Source organism: Phodopus roborovskii, unplaced genomic scaffold (assembly GCF_943737965.1).
Source record: "Phodopus roborovskii unplaced genomic scaffold, PHOROB, whole genome shotgun sequence".
Lineage (NCBI taxonomy): Eukaryota > Metazoa > Chordata > Mammalia > Rodentia > Cricetidae > Phodopus > Phodopus roborovskii.
In genome coordinates, this window is record NW_026125575.1 from 307,256 (window position 1) to 326,458 (window position 19,203).

Here is a 19,203-nt window from a genome sequence, read left to right on the forward strand (position 1 = left end):
CTGCCTCATAATAGCTGCCCATGTTAAAGCCTCCAGTTCACTGTGGAATCTGCTTGATGTTATTATCTGAACATTCATCTGTATTAACTTTAGAAAACTGAGTGAACATTGAAGAAGAGAGAAGGGCTTTTCTATCCTTCTCAGTAACAGAGCATTTTACTGTTTACCTTTGTACCACATACAAAAAGAGATTTAATTACAAAATCCAATCTTGGTAAGAGTCCTGGAATTTGTTTCTCAAGGCAAAATTGGTTTTCTAAACATCTTTATGAGTTCATCTTCCTTTTCTCTCTCTCTCTCTCTCACACACACACACACATGCACACGCACACATGCACACACACACACACACACACACACACACACACACACACACACTTTACCATTTTCCTTGATCCCCAAACCTGCTTCTATATTTCCTGAGAAGTAGTGAAAGCAGTTACTCTCAAAACCTCTAAAGAATTTACTAGTATTAAAGTTCCAGTTAAGTCTCTCCACCGTTTGGTGACTGGATTTTTCATTCTGTCCAAAGCTGATTGAAGGTCTTGTAAAACATCTCTGTAGCTATTCCCATAGTGAGCACTCCATGCATAGAGAAAATCATAGGCAGGTTTCCACGCTGTCTATAAAAAAAGAAAATAGACTAAAGTGAATATCAGAGAGAGACAGAAACAGAGAAAATTTTAAATGTTAAAGACAAAAAAAATGGAATGCTTATTACATGAACTTTTTGATGTAGAAAAATAATCACTATCATTTCTTATATCCCTGTGTTTCTAAAACTAGAGTATCTTTTAAAAAAAATATAATGGTTATAACAATGGAATTTCTTCTTGATCCACTGTTTAGTGTACATTGCCTTATGCTTTATATTTTATCATTTAGTATTTATTTACTTTTTTGTGTGTGGGTGAATGTATGCCATAGATGTATGGGGAATTGGAATTCAGAGGACAACTTGATGATGGAGTAAGTTATCTCCTACCATGTGGGTCTCAGGGATGAAACTCAGTTGTTAAGCTTCATAGCAAGCCCCTTTATCTGCTGAGCCATCTTGTCAGCACCATATATGTTTTTTTTTATAATAACAAATACTATTAGGATAAACTTTTATTTTTCTGACTTTAAAGATGAAAGTTTGTTACAAATGTATGTGTGTTAAGTTTTATCATACTACATATTATAACAATGTGCTTCTGCACTTTTAATTCAATCTATTCCAGCAAAACTATACCTAATGAAAACTGTAACTTGAAGATCGAATCAAAACAAAAGATATAGTGCTTTACTGGAAAACTTACTTTCATGGCATATTCTATGACCCAGAGAAAGATCAACATTCTATGATTCTTCACTTTGCTTCTCCTGAGCACCTGCCCACACCAATGACATCACTGTTTCCATAGAAATAAATGTACGTCAAAGAGAGCTTCACATACAAGCAAGTACAAGGTGGTTACCAAGGCAACAGGCTCAGAGGGAATGAAGACAAAGGCAAACCAAATAAGACAAATGCAAGAATACAGACATATACACAGGTTAACACGAATTTATTCTAAGAAAATAGCGAGACATACATGGCTGATTAGAATATTTGGAATGCAAACAGTAGCACTCACTACTTATTTGGGCTCACCAAATTGATTTACTTGTAATTCTACCACTTTTAAAATGTTAAACACACAGGCTTTGAGCTTAATATTGCATAGAATTGTTTTCTTAAAATGGTGCCTCCATTAACATCAACATTCCATGTAATTGGATATAATTTTTACACTTGCCTCCACTATCACCCATATAGTCTATAATTGAATAGGGAAGAATTAAATATCTAAATGATACCATTACATTTTGCTTCAGTCCACATAAAACAGCTCAAAGGATAATATCATATTATTTTTTTCAAGTTGGCATCTCCGAGGCGATTGAACACTCATTCCCTTACCTCTCTTGCAAAGGCTAATTCTGCAAAATCGAAAATGAAGCGAAGTCATCAAAGTCATGTCATGGTAAGATATATGACACAAAAGCAGCAGTCACCTTAGAGCAGTAGTTCTCAACCTGTGGGTCACAGTCCCCCAAAGACTATTTAAAAATACAGATGTGTACATTACGATTCATAAGAGTAGCAAAAGTACAGTTATGAAGCAGCAACAAAAATAATTGTTGGGTGTCACCACAACATGTATTAAAGGGCCACAGCATTAGGAAGGTTGAGATCCACTGCCTTAGTGTTTTGTATAAAAGCCTTACCATTACCTTAGTGTTTTATATAAAAGCTTTACCATTACCAAGCCTGGACGTGGGAAATTGTATCTTCTGTTGCTGAATTAAGGCCAGAAGGGTGTCCTCTTTTCTGGAGGTCTCTGTTGAACTCAAACTACCCACACTATTGGTGTTACTAGAGGCAGTTCATCAAGGAAGGCTAATTAAGCCACATTAATAGAAGCTTATGTTGGGTGCTATCTCAACTGTCAATGCTTAGATGCAGAGATACACTAAAAAAGTATGTGGATTTTTCCTGTCTGTACATGCTCTGCACTTATAATCCTGAATCCACTCAGTCACTAATATTCAGCTAGCTGAGATGACACTTCAATTTGTCAAGTATTGCTTAACATAATGTTATGTAGATTTAACAGCCCCTCAGACTGTTCTAAGTTCCTTTGTGATTGATTTGGAAAAAAAGAAATGTATTTGGAAATATTTACAATAGGCAGTAACTGAGTAAAAGGTGATAGCACAGAAGATTAGCCTAAAATACCATAAACCTTAGGTATCTGCTGGGGATTTCCAATGGGTGATTTCAGAGTTCTTTTCTATGCTGCACATACAAGTGCTTTTATACTCATGGGAAGTTAACCTACCCCACTGACTTTCCTAGGCAGACAAGCTCTGCATAGCATGCCTTGCTGCAGCACGGTGATTTAGCATATACAGAAAAGCCCCAAGGTGTGTTCAGATGTAAATGGACTTTCCTGTGCTGTTAGGAGACTGGAAATATGCTCTGATGATGCATAAATTAGAACCTACACCCCTCCATGCACTTGTACAGAATATTACTAACCCTTCACATTAGATAGTCTGTACAGAGCACAGAATAGTACAGCCTGCACTGGAAATTCAGAGAACCATGGATTGACTGCTGAGGTTTTCTCTATATATAAGTCTTCTGAAAATACAAAGAAAGCTCCCAGGTGGACCTAAGTTAATCTGAAATGCAAAGAAGGATATTGCTTTAAACTCATTTGATGGCCCCTGAAGTTTAATCATATCCAGACAGAAATGGGTATGAGTGTGTTAGGATGGAAACACAAGGGCATAGACTACCTTCCTGATTTGAACTAAAATATGAATGGGATTTTCCATCAAGGGTTTTTTCTTCAATACAACAAACTAAGCCTGCATATTTCTTTAATATAAAATATGGTTTGCTATATACAAAATCGCTAGTGGCTTTCCAACCAGATGATAGAAAAATACGATCATACATAGTGTAAATATGGCAAATACATTTTGGTCCACTAATTGTTTTAATTGTTAAGTCAAGATTCACTGAATACATGTCCCTGCAAGAATTTTTGCATAAAATGCATAAAGTGAGGAATAAGCATTGTGCTTAGATTAGACATCAGAACAAGGCAGACAGTTGAACAAACATTAATACAATGGGTAAAGACAAGACTTGGTAATTAAAATTTCAAAAAGTACCTCTCAAATCACTTGAATCAATCAATGTGAGAAAGACATGACTCTCTCTCTCTTTTTTTAAGGTTTTATTTTGTTTAGTATGTACGTATGCATATGGACCATGTGTGTGACTGGCACCCTCAAAGAACAGAAGAGTGTTTTAGATTCTCTGGAATTGGAGTTACAAGTGGTTGTGAGGCATTATGTGGGTGCTGGGAGCCAAACCCAGCACTCTTCAAGAAAAGCCAATGATCTTAACTGATGAGCTACCTCTCCCGCCAAAGACACGATCTTGCCATTAGATAGGAGTGATATGCTATAAAGAAGGAATGTGGATTTGACTGCCAGAGTCCCTCACTCATATCCAGATTCCATTGCTTATTTGAGCTTTGAATTTTTAAGCTATAAATTATGTATAATAATTTCCAAGTCTTGTTTCTCCAATAAGGCATCCCAAGAAGTATCCTCTGCTCTCAGATTTCCTTTTCTGTGTATATGTAATGTGCATTTGTGTATATGTGTCCATGTACATGTGTACTTGTGTATGGAAGCCAGAATCTGAGCTCAATGGCTCCAATTTTATATATCAAGACAGAATTCTCTCACCCATTCACCTAGACTAGCTAATCAGCTTGCTACAGGGATTCTTCTTTTCTACTTTGTAACTGCTAAGGTTTTAGGCAGACAACATGTCCACCTGGGATTTACATGGAAGCTGAGGTTCAGCTAGGAACTCAGGCTTATGATCAAAGACTATACCCTCTAAGAAATCTCCCATCACTTTAGATTTATTAATGTTAACTTCCTGGCAGTGTGGGCTAATCCTGGAACAGGAAACATGAGGCCAGTGGAGGCATATCCCTCTTAAATTTTCACCCATGTGCTTCCATCTCTTTACACACAGAGAAGCAGCAAAGCATTTAGTCTATTAAGTTAAGTGGTTTTCCAAGGTCCCAGTATATGTATGAGAGAAATACATCTTTCCCTCGGTTTACCTTCTCAGTATTAGCAGACATGGTAAAAGTAAGGGAGCAATGATGAAATATGGGATTTCAAATGAAATGAAACAGCATTAGAGACAAAAACAATAAAGCTTCGCCATTTTGGAGCACTTATTCTTGGAAGCTAGTACAACTTATTAGATAATGCACTTGATGACACGCTGCAGCGAGATCAGGAGCAATTCAAAACTGAGCACCTCAGTCTGTCTTTCTTAACTCACAAAATAGGAATAAAGAATGTAATTGATTTTAATTAATGTTGGATAATTGCATTTTGCCATATAAAGGATTAATAATCCACCTTCTCATATCTCATAAAATTATAGGAGCAGCATTTCATTTTAAGTACCATTAGCTACAGAAGTATTGAAGCATGTTTGCCTTCCTAATGGTTACTAAGCGTGCTCTGTGTTCAGCATATCATTTACAATATCCAGGTAGGACGTAAGCCATCTCTGATTAGAAACTATGTAAACTATGTTTAAAACAGGTGGCTGTTGTCTTCAGAAGAGAAAAAAGCTAACTCCTCTAATGCATACTACTTCCTCAGTGGAGATACAGTGATGGGTTAAAATCTGATATGATTGTAACATGAATAATAAAACTCAAGACAGACAAAGAAAGAAATAGAGAGAGAGAGAGAGAGAGAGAGAGAGAGAGAGAGAGAGAGAGAGAGAGAGATTGGGGTTCAAGGTGAAGATCAGAGAAGCAAAGCAGCTGGCTACTAGCTCTTACCTCTACCTCGGGCTAAAAGAGCTGCCCTGTCCTCAGTGTTCCTGAATAATAAATCTCTGAGTCTGAATACTGAATGCCCCACTCCTATCTTACATACCTCTCTAGAGTTGGAATTAGAAGCATGGGATCCCAAGTACTGAGATCTCCTTTGTGTGAGCTGTTTCTCTTTTAGACTGATTCACTCTAATATAACCCTGGGTGGCCTTGAATACACAGAGATCCATCTGCCTTTGTCTCCTGAGTCCTGGGATTAAAGGTGTGTGCCACCACTGTCTAGTTTCTATAGCTAACTAGTGTGGCTGGTGGAATTAAAGGCATGTATCATTATTGCCCAGCTCTATGGCTGTGGCTAGCTTTGCATTTTGATCTCCAGTGGCTTTATTAAACCAAGAACAAATATATCACCATGTAAGATTCTCTTGGAAAAAAAGAGAAATCTTGGTCTTAGGGTAACCAGCTATGTTTTCAGTAAGAACAATCACTTAGGGATTCTGAATTAATCATGAACCAGACAATAATGGTGGTCCCATTTCTTGCAAGTCATCTGTTCAAATTAGTTCAGCATGAGATAGAAACCTGCTGGGTAAGCTATTCTCACCAATTCCTAATTAAGGGGACCCCTTATTGTCTTCTCCCTAATAACTACTCTCACATCTCATACGCATAAGAGACATTTAAATGTCAAAGTTTGGAAAAATAAAGCTTCTCTAATCCATTCTTTACTGTGCACATATTAAACCAAATTCTGAGAACTATGATGGCAAGGTACACACACTGGTTTACAAGTCAGCCTCTTGACTGAGTAGTCCAGGATCTTCGATAAGTTGTAAATTTTTCTCTGAGCTTTTATGTTTTTCTGCTGTCAAATAAACTGAATTGTACAAGATGTCATAAAAGCACATAAAGCAACAGCTGTAAATATTTCTTCACACATATTAGGTGATTGGTCACAGGTAATTACTGTTGAATTTGAAGTTTAATAACAAAGCCACAGTCACATAGCAGACAAAAATCCAGATCCCTGAGTTAAAAATCCAGCATTATTTCACTAAAGGATCACCATGGATTTATTTTATTACCAAGTGGTTGTTATTACCAACTGCTGTTGGATCTTATGCTTAACTGGTTTTCTAAAATCACAGACCACTTTCCCTCTAATAACAGACTTGATAAGGAAAACTTAAAATCAGGCCTTGGGAATGTAGCTTAATTGATAGTATGCTTGGCTATCAGCTTGGCTATGAACTCAGTCTTCATCATAACATAAACATGTGTGGGAGTCCATGCCTGCAGTTAGAATCTGGGAAAGCATAAGTCTAACATCATTCTAAGCTGTGTAGCGAGTTCATGACCAACTTCCATGTGACCCTGCCTCAAAAAAAAAAAAAAAAAAAAAAAAAAAAAAAAAAAAAAAAAAGATAAAAATATAGCCAGGCATTGGTGGTGCACACCTTTAATCTCAGCACGTGGGAGGCAGAGGCAGGCAGATCTCTGTGAGTTTGAGGCCAGCCTGGTCTACAGAGCTAATTCCAGGACAGGTTCCAAAACAATACAGAGAAACCCTGTCTAGAAAAACCAAAAATGATGAAAATAAATGACTGTGTAGTTTCTAGTTCCAACACTAAAGGTCTGAGAGAATATTCTATACATTCTGTCACTGGTAGGTGACTTTCCATAGATTATTTTTCCCTTTAAGAAAGAATAAATATATATCTCACTGCAAAACAACAGAGATTTACATAGCAAGGCTGGAAGAGATCAAGGCTCAGATAAATAAGAAAACAATAGAGCACCTATATGAACAAAGGCCTGAAGTTGTCCTAAGATCAGAATCACTCTAACAGTCCAAAGACATCCCTTGTACCTTTTGTCAGAAATACGTCCCAAGGAAAATTGAATCTTAAGCCCATAAGGAAAAGCTGATTGGCCAAGACGTTTTCTCATTTTTCCTGTGTGTTAATACCATTAGTTTTCAGCACAGAAACCTTGACATTACTGCTGACATTTCCCTTTACCTGTATTCTTTCTCAGTCACCACTAAAAATGGCTGAATTTTATTCCATTTTCCAGAAAATCACTCAAGGTCATAGATTTGTCAAATCTAACTCTTCCTCTTCAACAAAATAATAGATACTATGTGTCTCATAATGACAATTGTCATTAACTATCACAAATATTTCATATATGCTATTTGGTCTTACCTTCAAAACACCTAAAAAGATGGTGTTATATAACTCAGTTAAAAAAAAATCTTAGAAAAGCCAAGTAACTTGTTCAGAGTCATGGGGGCTAATGAATGGACTAGTGGAACAGGAATCCAGGCAAAGGAGCCTAAAATCTTGCTGCTGGCCTGCATGCCTTTAATCCCAGCAGTCAAGAGGCAAATGCAGGCAGTTTTCTGTGAGTTCTCAGCCAGCCTGGTCTACAGAGCTGGTTCTAGGACAGCTAAGGCTGTTACAAGAGAAACCCTATCTCAATCAAACAAACAAAAACAAGAGTCTCACCTCTAGACTCCAGCAATTGAAATGCCACACCCCTCTCCTCTCCAAATCACTTCTCATCTGTGCTCTACACCTTACTGCTAACAAGAGTCCACTTCGGGTCTCTCAGTAACTGGAACACTGCGGGTTCTTTGGATTTAGGTGGTATCTCCTGATCATTTTGAGCTTTGCATAATCAGCCCATTCTGTAAAGTTTCATATTCTGTTTAGATTAGAGTTAGGAACATGAGTAAGACAAACACGATTCCAAACACTAGTTCTGGCACATCCATGCCACTCTGTATGTCAAGTAAATGCATTAATACTTAGAGTACATGTGCATAGGGAGGATGATTCTAATGCCTTCCTTGTTGTTTGTTGGAATTAATGAGATGTGTGAAGGGAATTCTCTTAACGACTGACAAGGCCATTTTCATTTTTATGTCATCATGTACTTCTGTATGGAGATGTAGCTCATTAGTGAAGCTTCTTCAAAATGTTTTGTATTTAAAAATTAACACTTCACCATACTTCCAAACTAATGTAAACATGAATAAAAGAAAAACATCTTATTTAATTTCTGTGTACTTTGAAGTTTCTGAGCCAATGTTAAGCAATAACTGATTGACTCAGAAAATCTATTAAGTGTGTAGATGAATAAAACATCGAAGGAAAAGAAAATTGGGAAAGATACCATACAGGAGTGGAATCTATATAAAACCTTTCATTTACATATAAAAATTCATACAATTAGCTATTTGAAAATCACCAACACTCCTACCCAACGTTGTATATTTGAAGGCCAGAGAACAAAATCTGGGTTCCTCCCCTGCCTGTGTGTGTGTGTGTGTGTGTGTGTGTGTGTGTGTGTTGTTTATAGTCATGTGGAGGGAGAGGATATATGATCATGCACAGGCTTTTGCTTACTCTGTTAAGACAAAGTCTCTCATTCAACTTGGAGCTTGATTGCCAGTCAACAAGCACCAATAACACCAATGATTCCTCTTTCCTTACCTCTCATAGCTCCAAGATTACAGACAGACAAGGATGCCTGGCCATATCCAGCTTTTTATATGAGTGCTGAGATCGGAGCTCAGAGTCTCATACTTTTGCAGTAAGCACTCTTAATCTAATTCCCACTCTAGTTTTTAAGAAAGTGTCTCTTATTGGCTGAACACACCAACTAGGTCTCCCTATCTCCACCTCCATGCTTGACCTTTAAAATAGGCACTGGAAACCCTAACTGGGGTCCTTATGCTTAAATAATAATTCTTTATCTAACAAGAAATCACAACAGTCCTACATTCTCATTTTTAATCTACATATAGGATAAAATGCTCCAGGAACCCCAGATGTGAATCAGAGAAGAAGGGAATACAATGACTGCTTCTCGAGGACACAAGAGAATTAGACTTGTGCTAAGAGGTGACTGCAAAGAGAATTGCAGTGCACCTGGCTGACTGTATCATTCTACATTTGGGTGGTGTCAGAGATAAAACACATGGTAATTAAAAAAAAAAACCTCAGCTTCATTGTGTCTCCATGGAGACAGTGGCCCTGTGTGGCATGCCAAAGGAACTATCCATGATGGTGTCTGTACTAGAGGGGAACTGAGTGGGCACAGATAATGTAAAGTGTAAAATTAACCTTTAGGGTTTTTAGCAAGTGGGAAAGAAAGAGCCTAATCTTTATTACTAGAGAAAGAATCCACAGAAGACAGTCACAGAGAAATTATTGTCAAATTTGCCAATAATCTCTAGAAGGTTGACTGAGGATCTGCTTCAGGCCTATGGATATGTTAGATTTGAAGTCTCCAACTCTTTTTCCTATAAGATCATTTAAAAATTGTGCTATTTTTCTAGTATTTTATTTATTCTTGTATTTTTAAATCAAATCTTTAACTATCCTTAGAAAAAAATACAAGGAATTTAATACTAACTTTTTCATGGGGAAAAATGTAATTACTTACATCTTTGTATAGTATAAACATATTTTCAGAAAGAAACATATTCTTTACAATGTGTTTTGCATGGGCTGGAGAGATGTCTCAGCAGTTAAGATCATTGACTTCTCTAACAGAGGATGCAGTTGTTAACTCCCAGAAACCAAATGGAAGTTAACAACTGCTTATAACTCCAGTTCCAAGGAATCTGATACCAAATCTGTCCTCCACAGGAACAAAACATGCATGTAGTGCATAGGCATACATTCAGGCAAAACATCCATATACATAAAACAAAAATAAGTCTTTAAACCTCATAAAGTAATTTTTGAATGTGTTTTGCTCATATGCTTATGATTGGTTCTAAACATTACAGTTTTGCTTTAATGTAGTAGTTGTAACTTAAAATATAAATTAAGGAGGTGCTTATTTTAAAAAGTGACATTCTCAGGATTCTCCAAAGACATTTCATTCATTTAGTAAATAACACTAAATGGTCAAAAGCACTGAAATAGGAAAGGAGCATTCAGTATTCCCATTCTTCAATCAGCCTGGGGCTTGATGAAGATGATCAGGCATATTTTGAAAGCAACAAAATGCCTTAGCTGTCAACCTGAGTCCTGAGAGAACCCAGGTTCTTGGATCCCAGAAGGAAAAAAAATTATAGCAGGAGCACAGGCCCAGATCATATGTCAGAGTAAATGACATGAAAGAAACAAAAAACACAACAGCAAGGGAACACTCAGTTGGTGTTTCCTTACCCAATGCCATTTCTTTACCACTGTACCCTCACACAGAATTTTTTTTATAAATCAACTGTCTGACTTGTTAAATCCTTCATGTTTGAGACCCATCTTTTTCCAAGGGGGGGGGAGAGGAAACTTCTACAACAATATTTTAGGAATATAGGATTATGGAAATTATCATACATTATCCCTTTAAGTGGCCAAACAGGTAACATTTGCTATAGGGCTTTTGGAATGGCTTCAGGCCTAAGTGCCTTTGAGTTTTCCTGAGTGATAACATGGGTCAGATAACTGGCTGTTAGTACTAGTTGCAATGAATTGAACTGTTGCCTCTAGAAAACATCTAGGGGCTTTCCTTTATACTTCTGAGATTTTTATCAGCCTGAGACACAGACTTAGTCACTTATGATTTGGGCTGTGTGAAAGTAAATAATGGAAAAATAGGCTGTGTGTTAGCCATCATCAAGATTTAAGGGAAGACAAACAATGAACACAATTAAAGGGAATCCAGATGCTTAGGAAGGCTGGCAGGACAGTAAGTATAAACAAAACTCTTAAAAGCAAGGCCCTATCATAGACAAAAGAAGAGAAGCTTTCAAAGAGATAGCTTTTTAATTGGTTGACAAAAATGCCAGAACCACAACAGTATAATTATCACAATACTCTTTTATCCCTCAAGGTTCTTGATTTTTCAGCTCACTAGGGAACACTTATGTCCATCCCATGTGCTATGTTCACACTAGAATCTGTTCATTGATAGGCTTCAATTTCCTTCTAGGTTTGAGATAAGTGTGGCCAATAAATGGGACATATGTGTCCAGTCCCTGGCTGCTCCTGGATAGATTTTGTTTAAAAGTCCTTATTTGTGAACTGGGTTTCAAGAATTCAGCAGCTGTCCAGCTAATATCTGCTGCAGCTGGAAGTAGTCAACTGACTTGACTGATAGAACTTCTCTTGGAAAGGCTGCAACCTGTTCATCCAACAGAATTGTTGCTTCATCGTAAGAAGAGGAATCTCAAAAGTAAATATCCATCTCTATGGCCAAGCATTGTGGCAAAGGCCTTCAGTCCCAGCACTTCAGAGACACAGGCAGTGGGATCTCTGTGAGTTCCAGGACAACTAGGGTTGTTAAACAGAGAAACCATGTCATGAAAAGCATATATATCCATCCCTCTATGGCCAAAAATGACACAGAACATGTAGATTGTGGTTATGTCACTGTCTCAAAACAGAGAATATTGGCCTTAACCTTTAAAAAGTTTTAACTTGCTGAAAGATGCAGGGGACCTAACATATACTTCTCACTAGAAGATATTTTTATATAATTTGATAAAAATTGCATCACATTACTTTTCTGGCAATCTGAAGAAATACATATATGCTATGTGTATAGCATAATTCATGTAATAATACTGCTGACACAAGCAGGTCTTATGATGAATATCTCTGTATTAAGTGCTTTCATTCTGTGGATGACATTTGCAATCCTTACTGTACATAAAATTCCAAAAGAGATGAAATGGACCTTTGATATCTCTGTCAGTCATTTCCAGTGGCTCCATATCATTCACCTTTTAGCATTTATCATCAAGCACTTACTACTTGTCACAAATTATTAAGTATATCTTCTGTGAGTTGACTTGATTAATAATGTAACTTAACTCCAAAAGGTGCCTGCTCAATGCCTTAAATCTTATAGCCTGTGTCCTCACTGTCTCAATTTAATGGATTAATTTGATCAAAAGACATGTTAATATGAAATTTAACAAGAGAAATAGAAATGCATTTTCTACAAATACAGTACATATATTTCAGACATTTCAAACAGGATTATCCAGATAGTGACTTCATTTAGTAGGTCTCCCTGAATATTCCTCAATTAATTCATAGAGAAGACTAAATTATATTTTCTCTAGTTGGCTACAGTTTGTCACCATTGAATGGAACATATAAAAAAAATCTCACCTCAGCTGAAACATTTCCAGATCTTCCTCTATAAGGAATTTCATATGCCTGCATCTGCTGCTTAGTGAGTCCTGCAGACTTCTCAGCAAGTTCCGTCCAGCCTCTTCCAAGCTTAACAGCTGAAGTCAGAATAACAGCCTCTTGGATAAGATGTGCCACTAATGCTTGAGAATCCATCTTTAGCAGAGCCTGTGGCAGCAAGTGTTCATCAGATTTGGAAACAACTCATTGACTTTTTCCTTTAAATTGTAATTTGCATTATGTAGTCCAGAAATTGGAATCCCTTTTCCCACCACACATACAATTGAGGTTTTTAAACACAGAACAGTGATTTATATTTAAGAAAATTCAACAAGCAACCACAGTGATCATATACACTAGAAGTAGGGGAGTGTTAGTATAGCCTCAGTAGCTAACTAGAGGATCATGGTTAAACAACGTTACTAATATGTCTTAATGGCTTTAATTGCTAATGGAACAGTATCAACTCTTTTATCAGCACCAAAGGCTCCAACTAGAGGCAATTATTCACTCCCCTCAAAATGTACTCCTTGTCTTACCAGAAGATTAATACAGATCCATTTCAGAAAAATGTGATTTAAATGTTTTCCTAGAATCATGTTTATTGGATATACACATGATGTTCCTTTAATTTTGAACATAGCTGCAGACATTTCTGAATTTAAAACATCTGCCTCTATCACTACTATTTGTTTCAGTAAAGTCTAAGAGTTTCTTTGATGCTTGGAGTATATTTTAAAAATATGAATACATACATATGTATCTATGCAAATAAGTCTATTAACATGCTTGGCAGTTCTTTATTATGTAAGGGTATCTAGGAGTTTTATCTCCATGTATGAAAGAATAAATAAGGTTAAAATTAATTTAAAAAGGTACCAATTAAAATCTACCATGTTTATCTCCATGAGATCTACAGTTAAAAGTACAGTTCATGGACTCTAGACACAAGTTCTACTGACCCCTCTTTTTCTTAACAGATCAGTGGTACCCCCAGTGAGAAGCAATACTAGGTGAGCAGGCCTGCAAAGTACACTTGAGTTTCTGTGGCATGGCTCTACTATGGCAAGGTACAATTTCATAAGAAGTATACTGTTGCAATGCTTTGAGTAATGGATATGGAGACAATACCATTCTGCTTAATCTTCTAGAACTAAGACAAAATCACATGCTGAAGGGCTTTCAGAAATGTCACATATTAAGTAGACAAAAGCAGTAGCTCTACTTCTCAACCTGGCCCATCAAGACACAGAGCAAAAAAAAAAATTATATCTAACACCAAGGATGTTTAAAGACACAGCTTTATACTAGAGAAGGATCAACAGATGGCAAGCCTAAGGTTCTTTTAGAAGGATGTCTTGATGGCACTACTGAGACTTACTGTTAGTTTTTGGGTCTATTGGGGCCTGCTCTCTTGAACGGGTCTCTATCAGTATTGTCTAATCAAGGCATTCTAGGATTTATTATGCCCTCTCCAAACTACAAGTATGGTATGACCTGAACTTTCAGATCATGAGGCTAGGATAACTTATTTTCAGCTACTAAGTTACTTGTGTTTGTAGTTTTTGAGTCTGTACTGAATATCTGAGTTACAAAAAGAAGCTATTGCAAAATGAATGTGTAGCTTATACTGAGCAGTAAAGCTCTGGTATTCAGTCATGTAGGCCCATAGTCACTGAGAACACAGCATCTCATAATAAAACTGTCCACTCTCCAAACAGACAGTACAAAAACATTTTATGCCACACTTACAATTTGAAGGCAACATTAACATTTCACATTTAAGATGTATTAGCTACATCCATACATTCACATTTTAATCTTCTTTAAAAATGTCATCTTGATATATTGTTACCACAACATTGAATTATTTCTGTTTTAAAGTCAATTATTTATAATTCGCCACAAGACTTTTAACTTGGGTAAATACATGCTGAAAAGAGTTGACCCTTAAAAATTTTATTAGAATATTAAACACAGTATTAGCAGAATCATTGTTGGATCATGAAGTATTACATACAGAAGAACATCAAACTGATGAAATAATGGATAATACTTAAGTGTTTGAAGGAAAGAAACATTGAAAAAATGAACCTCTATAAGGCCAGGTATTTCTGTTCATTTTCTTTACTTTCATATTATAGCTCTCCTGTGATATTTGAAGGGTTATCTAAATATTTGAGAAAAGAAAATTTAATCTCTTAAAAATGAAAAGAAAGGGTCCAACAAAAATACAACCTTCAAGCTTTCTTAAAAAATAATCCTTAAAAAACATATTTTTTGAAAAAAATCATGGTTGACTCTCAAATAATGAATCCAACATTATGACCTTGTAGACAAAGTTCCCTATTTGCTATTCAGGGACTTCAATGCATTTGAGACTACTAGTTTTTCATTTCACCTCTAATGTTCATTATATCAAGCTAATGAAGTTCTCTAAAATGATTATATTATCAACCAATACTCACCACAATCAGTTCATAAAGAAACTTCCTGGTACTTCTGTCTTCATGGCAATCTTCCTTTAACTTTTTAACAATGTAAGAAACTCTTTCTTGTTCCTTGTCTGCTTGAATTTGATCAAAATCTTCCTGTGCCAGATGTGAGTAGCCTAGGACTTTAGCTAAAACTTTCCAGTCATGAATGTTTTCTGACACCAGGGTCAATACAACAGAGTATATGTACGTCAGATTTTTAAATGGCAAGGCAATTTGCTCCAAAAGATTCTTGGTTGTCAAAATACCATCAGACATAGACATTACTTGTTCTTTCGAAACTACCTTGACATTTTTGCAATGCACAAGTCCGACCTTACCTCGGAGTACTCCTACATACCATTCTTTCACCTTGGACTGTCCAATGGCTCTTACAGTGCCTTCTCCAAGAAGGGCGATTATATCTCCTTTTAAATAGTCAAGTAAGTACTCAATCTTACTTTGCCTCAGTACTGTCTTCTGTGTGACCCCATAATTGGTAAAGTTCATTTTTTTATCTTGGAAAGTGGGATAGTTAACAAGCCCTGTTGATAACAAAGGCACTCTCTTGCCTTCTCTCTCCTTCTGGAAATAGCTCTGCAGATGTGAGAGCCTTTTTAGGTTTGGGGCTGGATCAGGTGAAGTGACAAAGAATTGTGTGATTGGTTTTCCATTGGGAGGCCCTACATGAACCCGGAAAACAAACAAGTGCATCTCTCTGTGGTCAACTGAAGAAAAGAAAAATTGTTGATGAACCACTGCACCTGCTTCCAGTTGCTTTTGTGCAATTATTTTCCTTCCTTTTTCTACCTTTACTTCAAAATCAGGATCACATGAAAAAGCAGAAAGAATTAAGTCTTGTGGCTTGTCAAGTAAAAATGAATGCTTCCCCCAGAGATGAAATACTACTGGAGATGTGTTTTTTCCACTCTTCCTAATGTCAGAGACTGTACACTTTTCGGGCATATAGTTGTGCCCACAAACTGTGAAAACAGCAGTAAAACTTGGATGAATATATTTGGGTCCATAAATTCCAATGGAGGTGGTTTTGTGAATATAATCCCAAACAGTAGTAGCTGGTGGCTGAATGGCCTTAGCTTGTACAGCTATGACTATGTACATTACCTGGCTCAGATCCAGAAACTTTGCTTGTATGGTGTCATTGTAGAAATAGCAGTTGTTTAGTGCTTGGAAAGGGCCTTCTCTGTCCAGGCTGTGTAAACACACCATTTTTGTCATGACTTGGCTCAGAGGATCTGTTTTCACTTCTGCTCCAATTTTCATCTCCAGCAAAATAGCTCCCATGGTCTTCAGGTTGCTTAACCTGATTTCCAACAGAGGGCTTACAGTACAAGAGAGATCATGGTTCAGTTTTGGTGGAGGATCCAGAAACGCTCTCAGAGATACCTCCTGGAATTCTCCTACAGCTATGTGACCTTGGGGTACATGAACAGTGATATCTGAGTCAGGCAACTGGACTGACCCTCCTAGGTGGTTTAATTTACAAACTGCAATGGTATCTGCAATTTGTGTTTGAGCCCACCCAGGACTCTGATTAACCATATTCAGATCTAGGCAAGAGCGGGCCAGCTGTCGTTGACTTAGCCAAGCCATTTTGTATGCTTCTCGGTCATTTTGAAGCCATTCTAAGTCTTGTGTTAGGATCTGGTCAGAGCTATGTATACTTTGATGAGTATGTGTTGTATTGTGTAACATGTCCAGGAGTTCTGAAACACTTTTAGATCTTCCTGACTTCCTTGAGGAAGATGGCCTAAGCACCTGATCTATGTCAAGTTCATCATCAGAGGAATCAAAAGAATTCCCTGTTTCTATTTGCCTTAAAAAAAGAAAAGGATCTTCTTTCAAAATGGACATATTATCTTTCTTTTGGTTATTTCTTAGCTGAGTGATGTCATCCAGAAATGGGTTTGAGGCAGACAGTCCATTCCAGAATGGATTTGTAGCTTTGGCAGCACTATAACCATGGTGAATAGAAGCTTCTGGTGAGTTGGGAGGCAAGCCTAGCCACTGACATGCTTGTCATTTAAACAAAAACAAAGCAAAAAAAAAAAAATGAAGTGGGAATCTGAGATACAACTTTGATTATTCATATCTTAAAAATTCAAAACTTGATAAGTTTTGATTTTTGATGCTGCTATTCAATACAAGCTCAGTAGTGAATCATATCAATTTGTTTATAATGAGGAAAGGAGAATTTTATACAGTTATTTTGAGTACAGGTACATTAATATTATCTTAATGTATCATTAAATATAAAGTAAATGACTGCTGAGTACAGTAGATAATTACACATAACAACACACTAATAATGTATTTAACACATGTACTTATACTTATATGAAGTTATGCTTTATTATTTTGTTTCATTTACCCAAAAGAAACTCCTGAAAAAATAACCAACATCCAGATTTTTTAAAAAATTGAACTGTTAGTTTCTAAAAAATTAATTTGATGTATTTCTTTTCAAAACATCTAAAGGAAGTCAAACACATCCATGTATACCTGAAATAGTTTTCAATACAATCGTCTAAGTTAAAGTTACCATTAGTTATTCATTTCCCAGTAACATTGTATTAATAAATTTATCATTACATTTTGTATGTGTGTAAAAGACACATTAAAAAAGCCAGACTGAGAGTGAAATTCTTTCTGTTGAATTCACTGGACTTTTTAAGAGATTTTAGTGGTAAAATATGGGATGCCACTAGAAATAGAGACACTATTATTTCTCTGAGAAGGGCTTGAAGAGCATATAAAAACATTCTCAAAACATCCCATAACATAAAAGTCATTTTATGTTTAGAGTGGCTTTTGTCTGGCTCTTTTGTGACTAGTCACAAACGTGAGAACTTTGAGCATGTGATACTGCTTTAGGGTCAATGAAAGCCACCAGGGACAACCGAGTTACTATATTCCCTAATATTCATAGAACTTTTATTTTGCTTTAAGTTAGCTAAGGTATGAGATAGATTTTGAAAGCCAGAAATAGTATTTTCTCTTATTACCATCTATCCTCAATCCATCTACCCCAAACTCTCTCAAAAACTCATTTTTTTTTAACCATCTTGAGTATCAGGTCAATTGGATTCTGCTCCATGAAGCTTACTAGGCTACTTCAGTCTCTGCTTGACCCCATTCCCCTCAAGTTTACAATATTTGCAGCATATACTGTTCATTTATTAATGAATGTGTGCCTCTTTGTGATATTTATTGTACTGTGAGTATGCTTTATTTATGAGTGTGTGTATGTGTGCATGAGTATGTGTGGGGGGTGCATAAGCATGTAGTGCATTGTGTGGGGGCGTGTGCATACAATTTCATCTATATGTTGAGGCCAGAAGTCAACATCAGGTGTCTCCCTCTATCATAGTTTACCTTATTTTTGAGACACTGTCTCTCAATAAACCTGGAGCACACTGATTAGCTACACTTGATGGGCAGTAAACTCCAAGTATCTGCCTGTCTCTGATTTCCTAGAACTGTGACTACACACACCCTATGCCTGATTTTTAATGTATTTGGGCAAAATAAAGCCTTGTCTTCATGCTTAAGTGGCAAGGATTTGACCCGTTGAGACATCTCTCTATCCTCTATTAGTGTACTTTCTTAAGAAAACACTTATCTTTAATGATATTTTATTTGTGATAGCATTTGTACTTGATAATTTTGTAAATCTTCTATAGCACATTTAGAGGCAACCATTCCATATGTACAGGAAGTGATTTGACTTGGCTTAATTACACAGAAACAATACCATATTAGAAATTCTTGTACCTGTAATATGATTTTTTGAGAGTTTTGAGGCTTCCATGTCAACCAAATTTCCTTCAGATCTACTTTGAGCAATTCCTCTTGGCCAGTAATAGGCTCTTTCACTGATTAGCATTTTGCCACCTACAAAGCAATTAGAGGCATATTTCTTGAAAGCACATATAAGTAAGCTCACAGAGGAAACAATCTAAAAAAAATGGCCATTCATGTTAAAACAGAAAACTTCATGTAAGAATGTCTATACAGTGCTAGGCAGTGTTGGCCCATGTCTTTAATCCTAGCACACAGGGAGCAGAGTTTTAGGTCAGCCTGGTCTACAAAACAAGTTCTAGCACAGCCAGAGTTGTTACATAGAAC

The 19,203-nt window shown here is 36.6% G+C and overlaps 1 protein-coding gene across 1 annotated transcript; it reads right to left on the reverse strand.

Annotated features, from left to right (window-relative positions):
- Positions 1 to 341: 341 nt before the first annotated feature.
- On the reverse strand, positions 342 to 18,964 carry Macc1 (MET transcriptional regulator MACC1). Its single transcript, XM_051177819.1, has 4 exons — positions 18,850 to 18,964; positions 15,049 to 17,090; positions 12,560 to 12,748; positions 342 to 623 (listed from the first exon to the last, which is right to left on the reverse strand). Exons 1-4 carry the CDS (start codon positions 18,959 to 18,961, stop codon positions 411 to 413), a joined length of 2,556 nt encoding a protein of 851 aa, XP_051033776.1. The 5' UTR covers positions 18,962 to 18,964; the 3' UTR covers positions 342 to 410.
- Between the last annotated feature and the right edge of the window lie 239 nt (positions 18,965 to 19,203).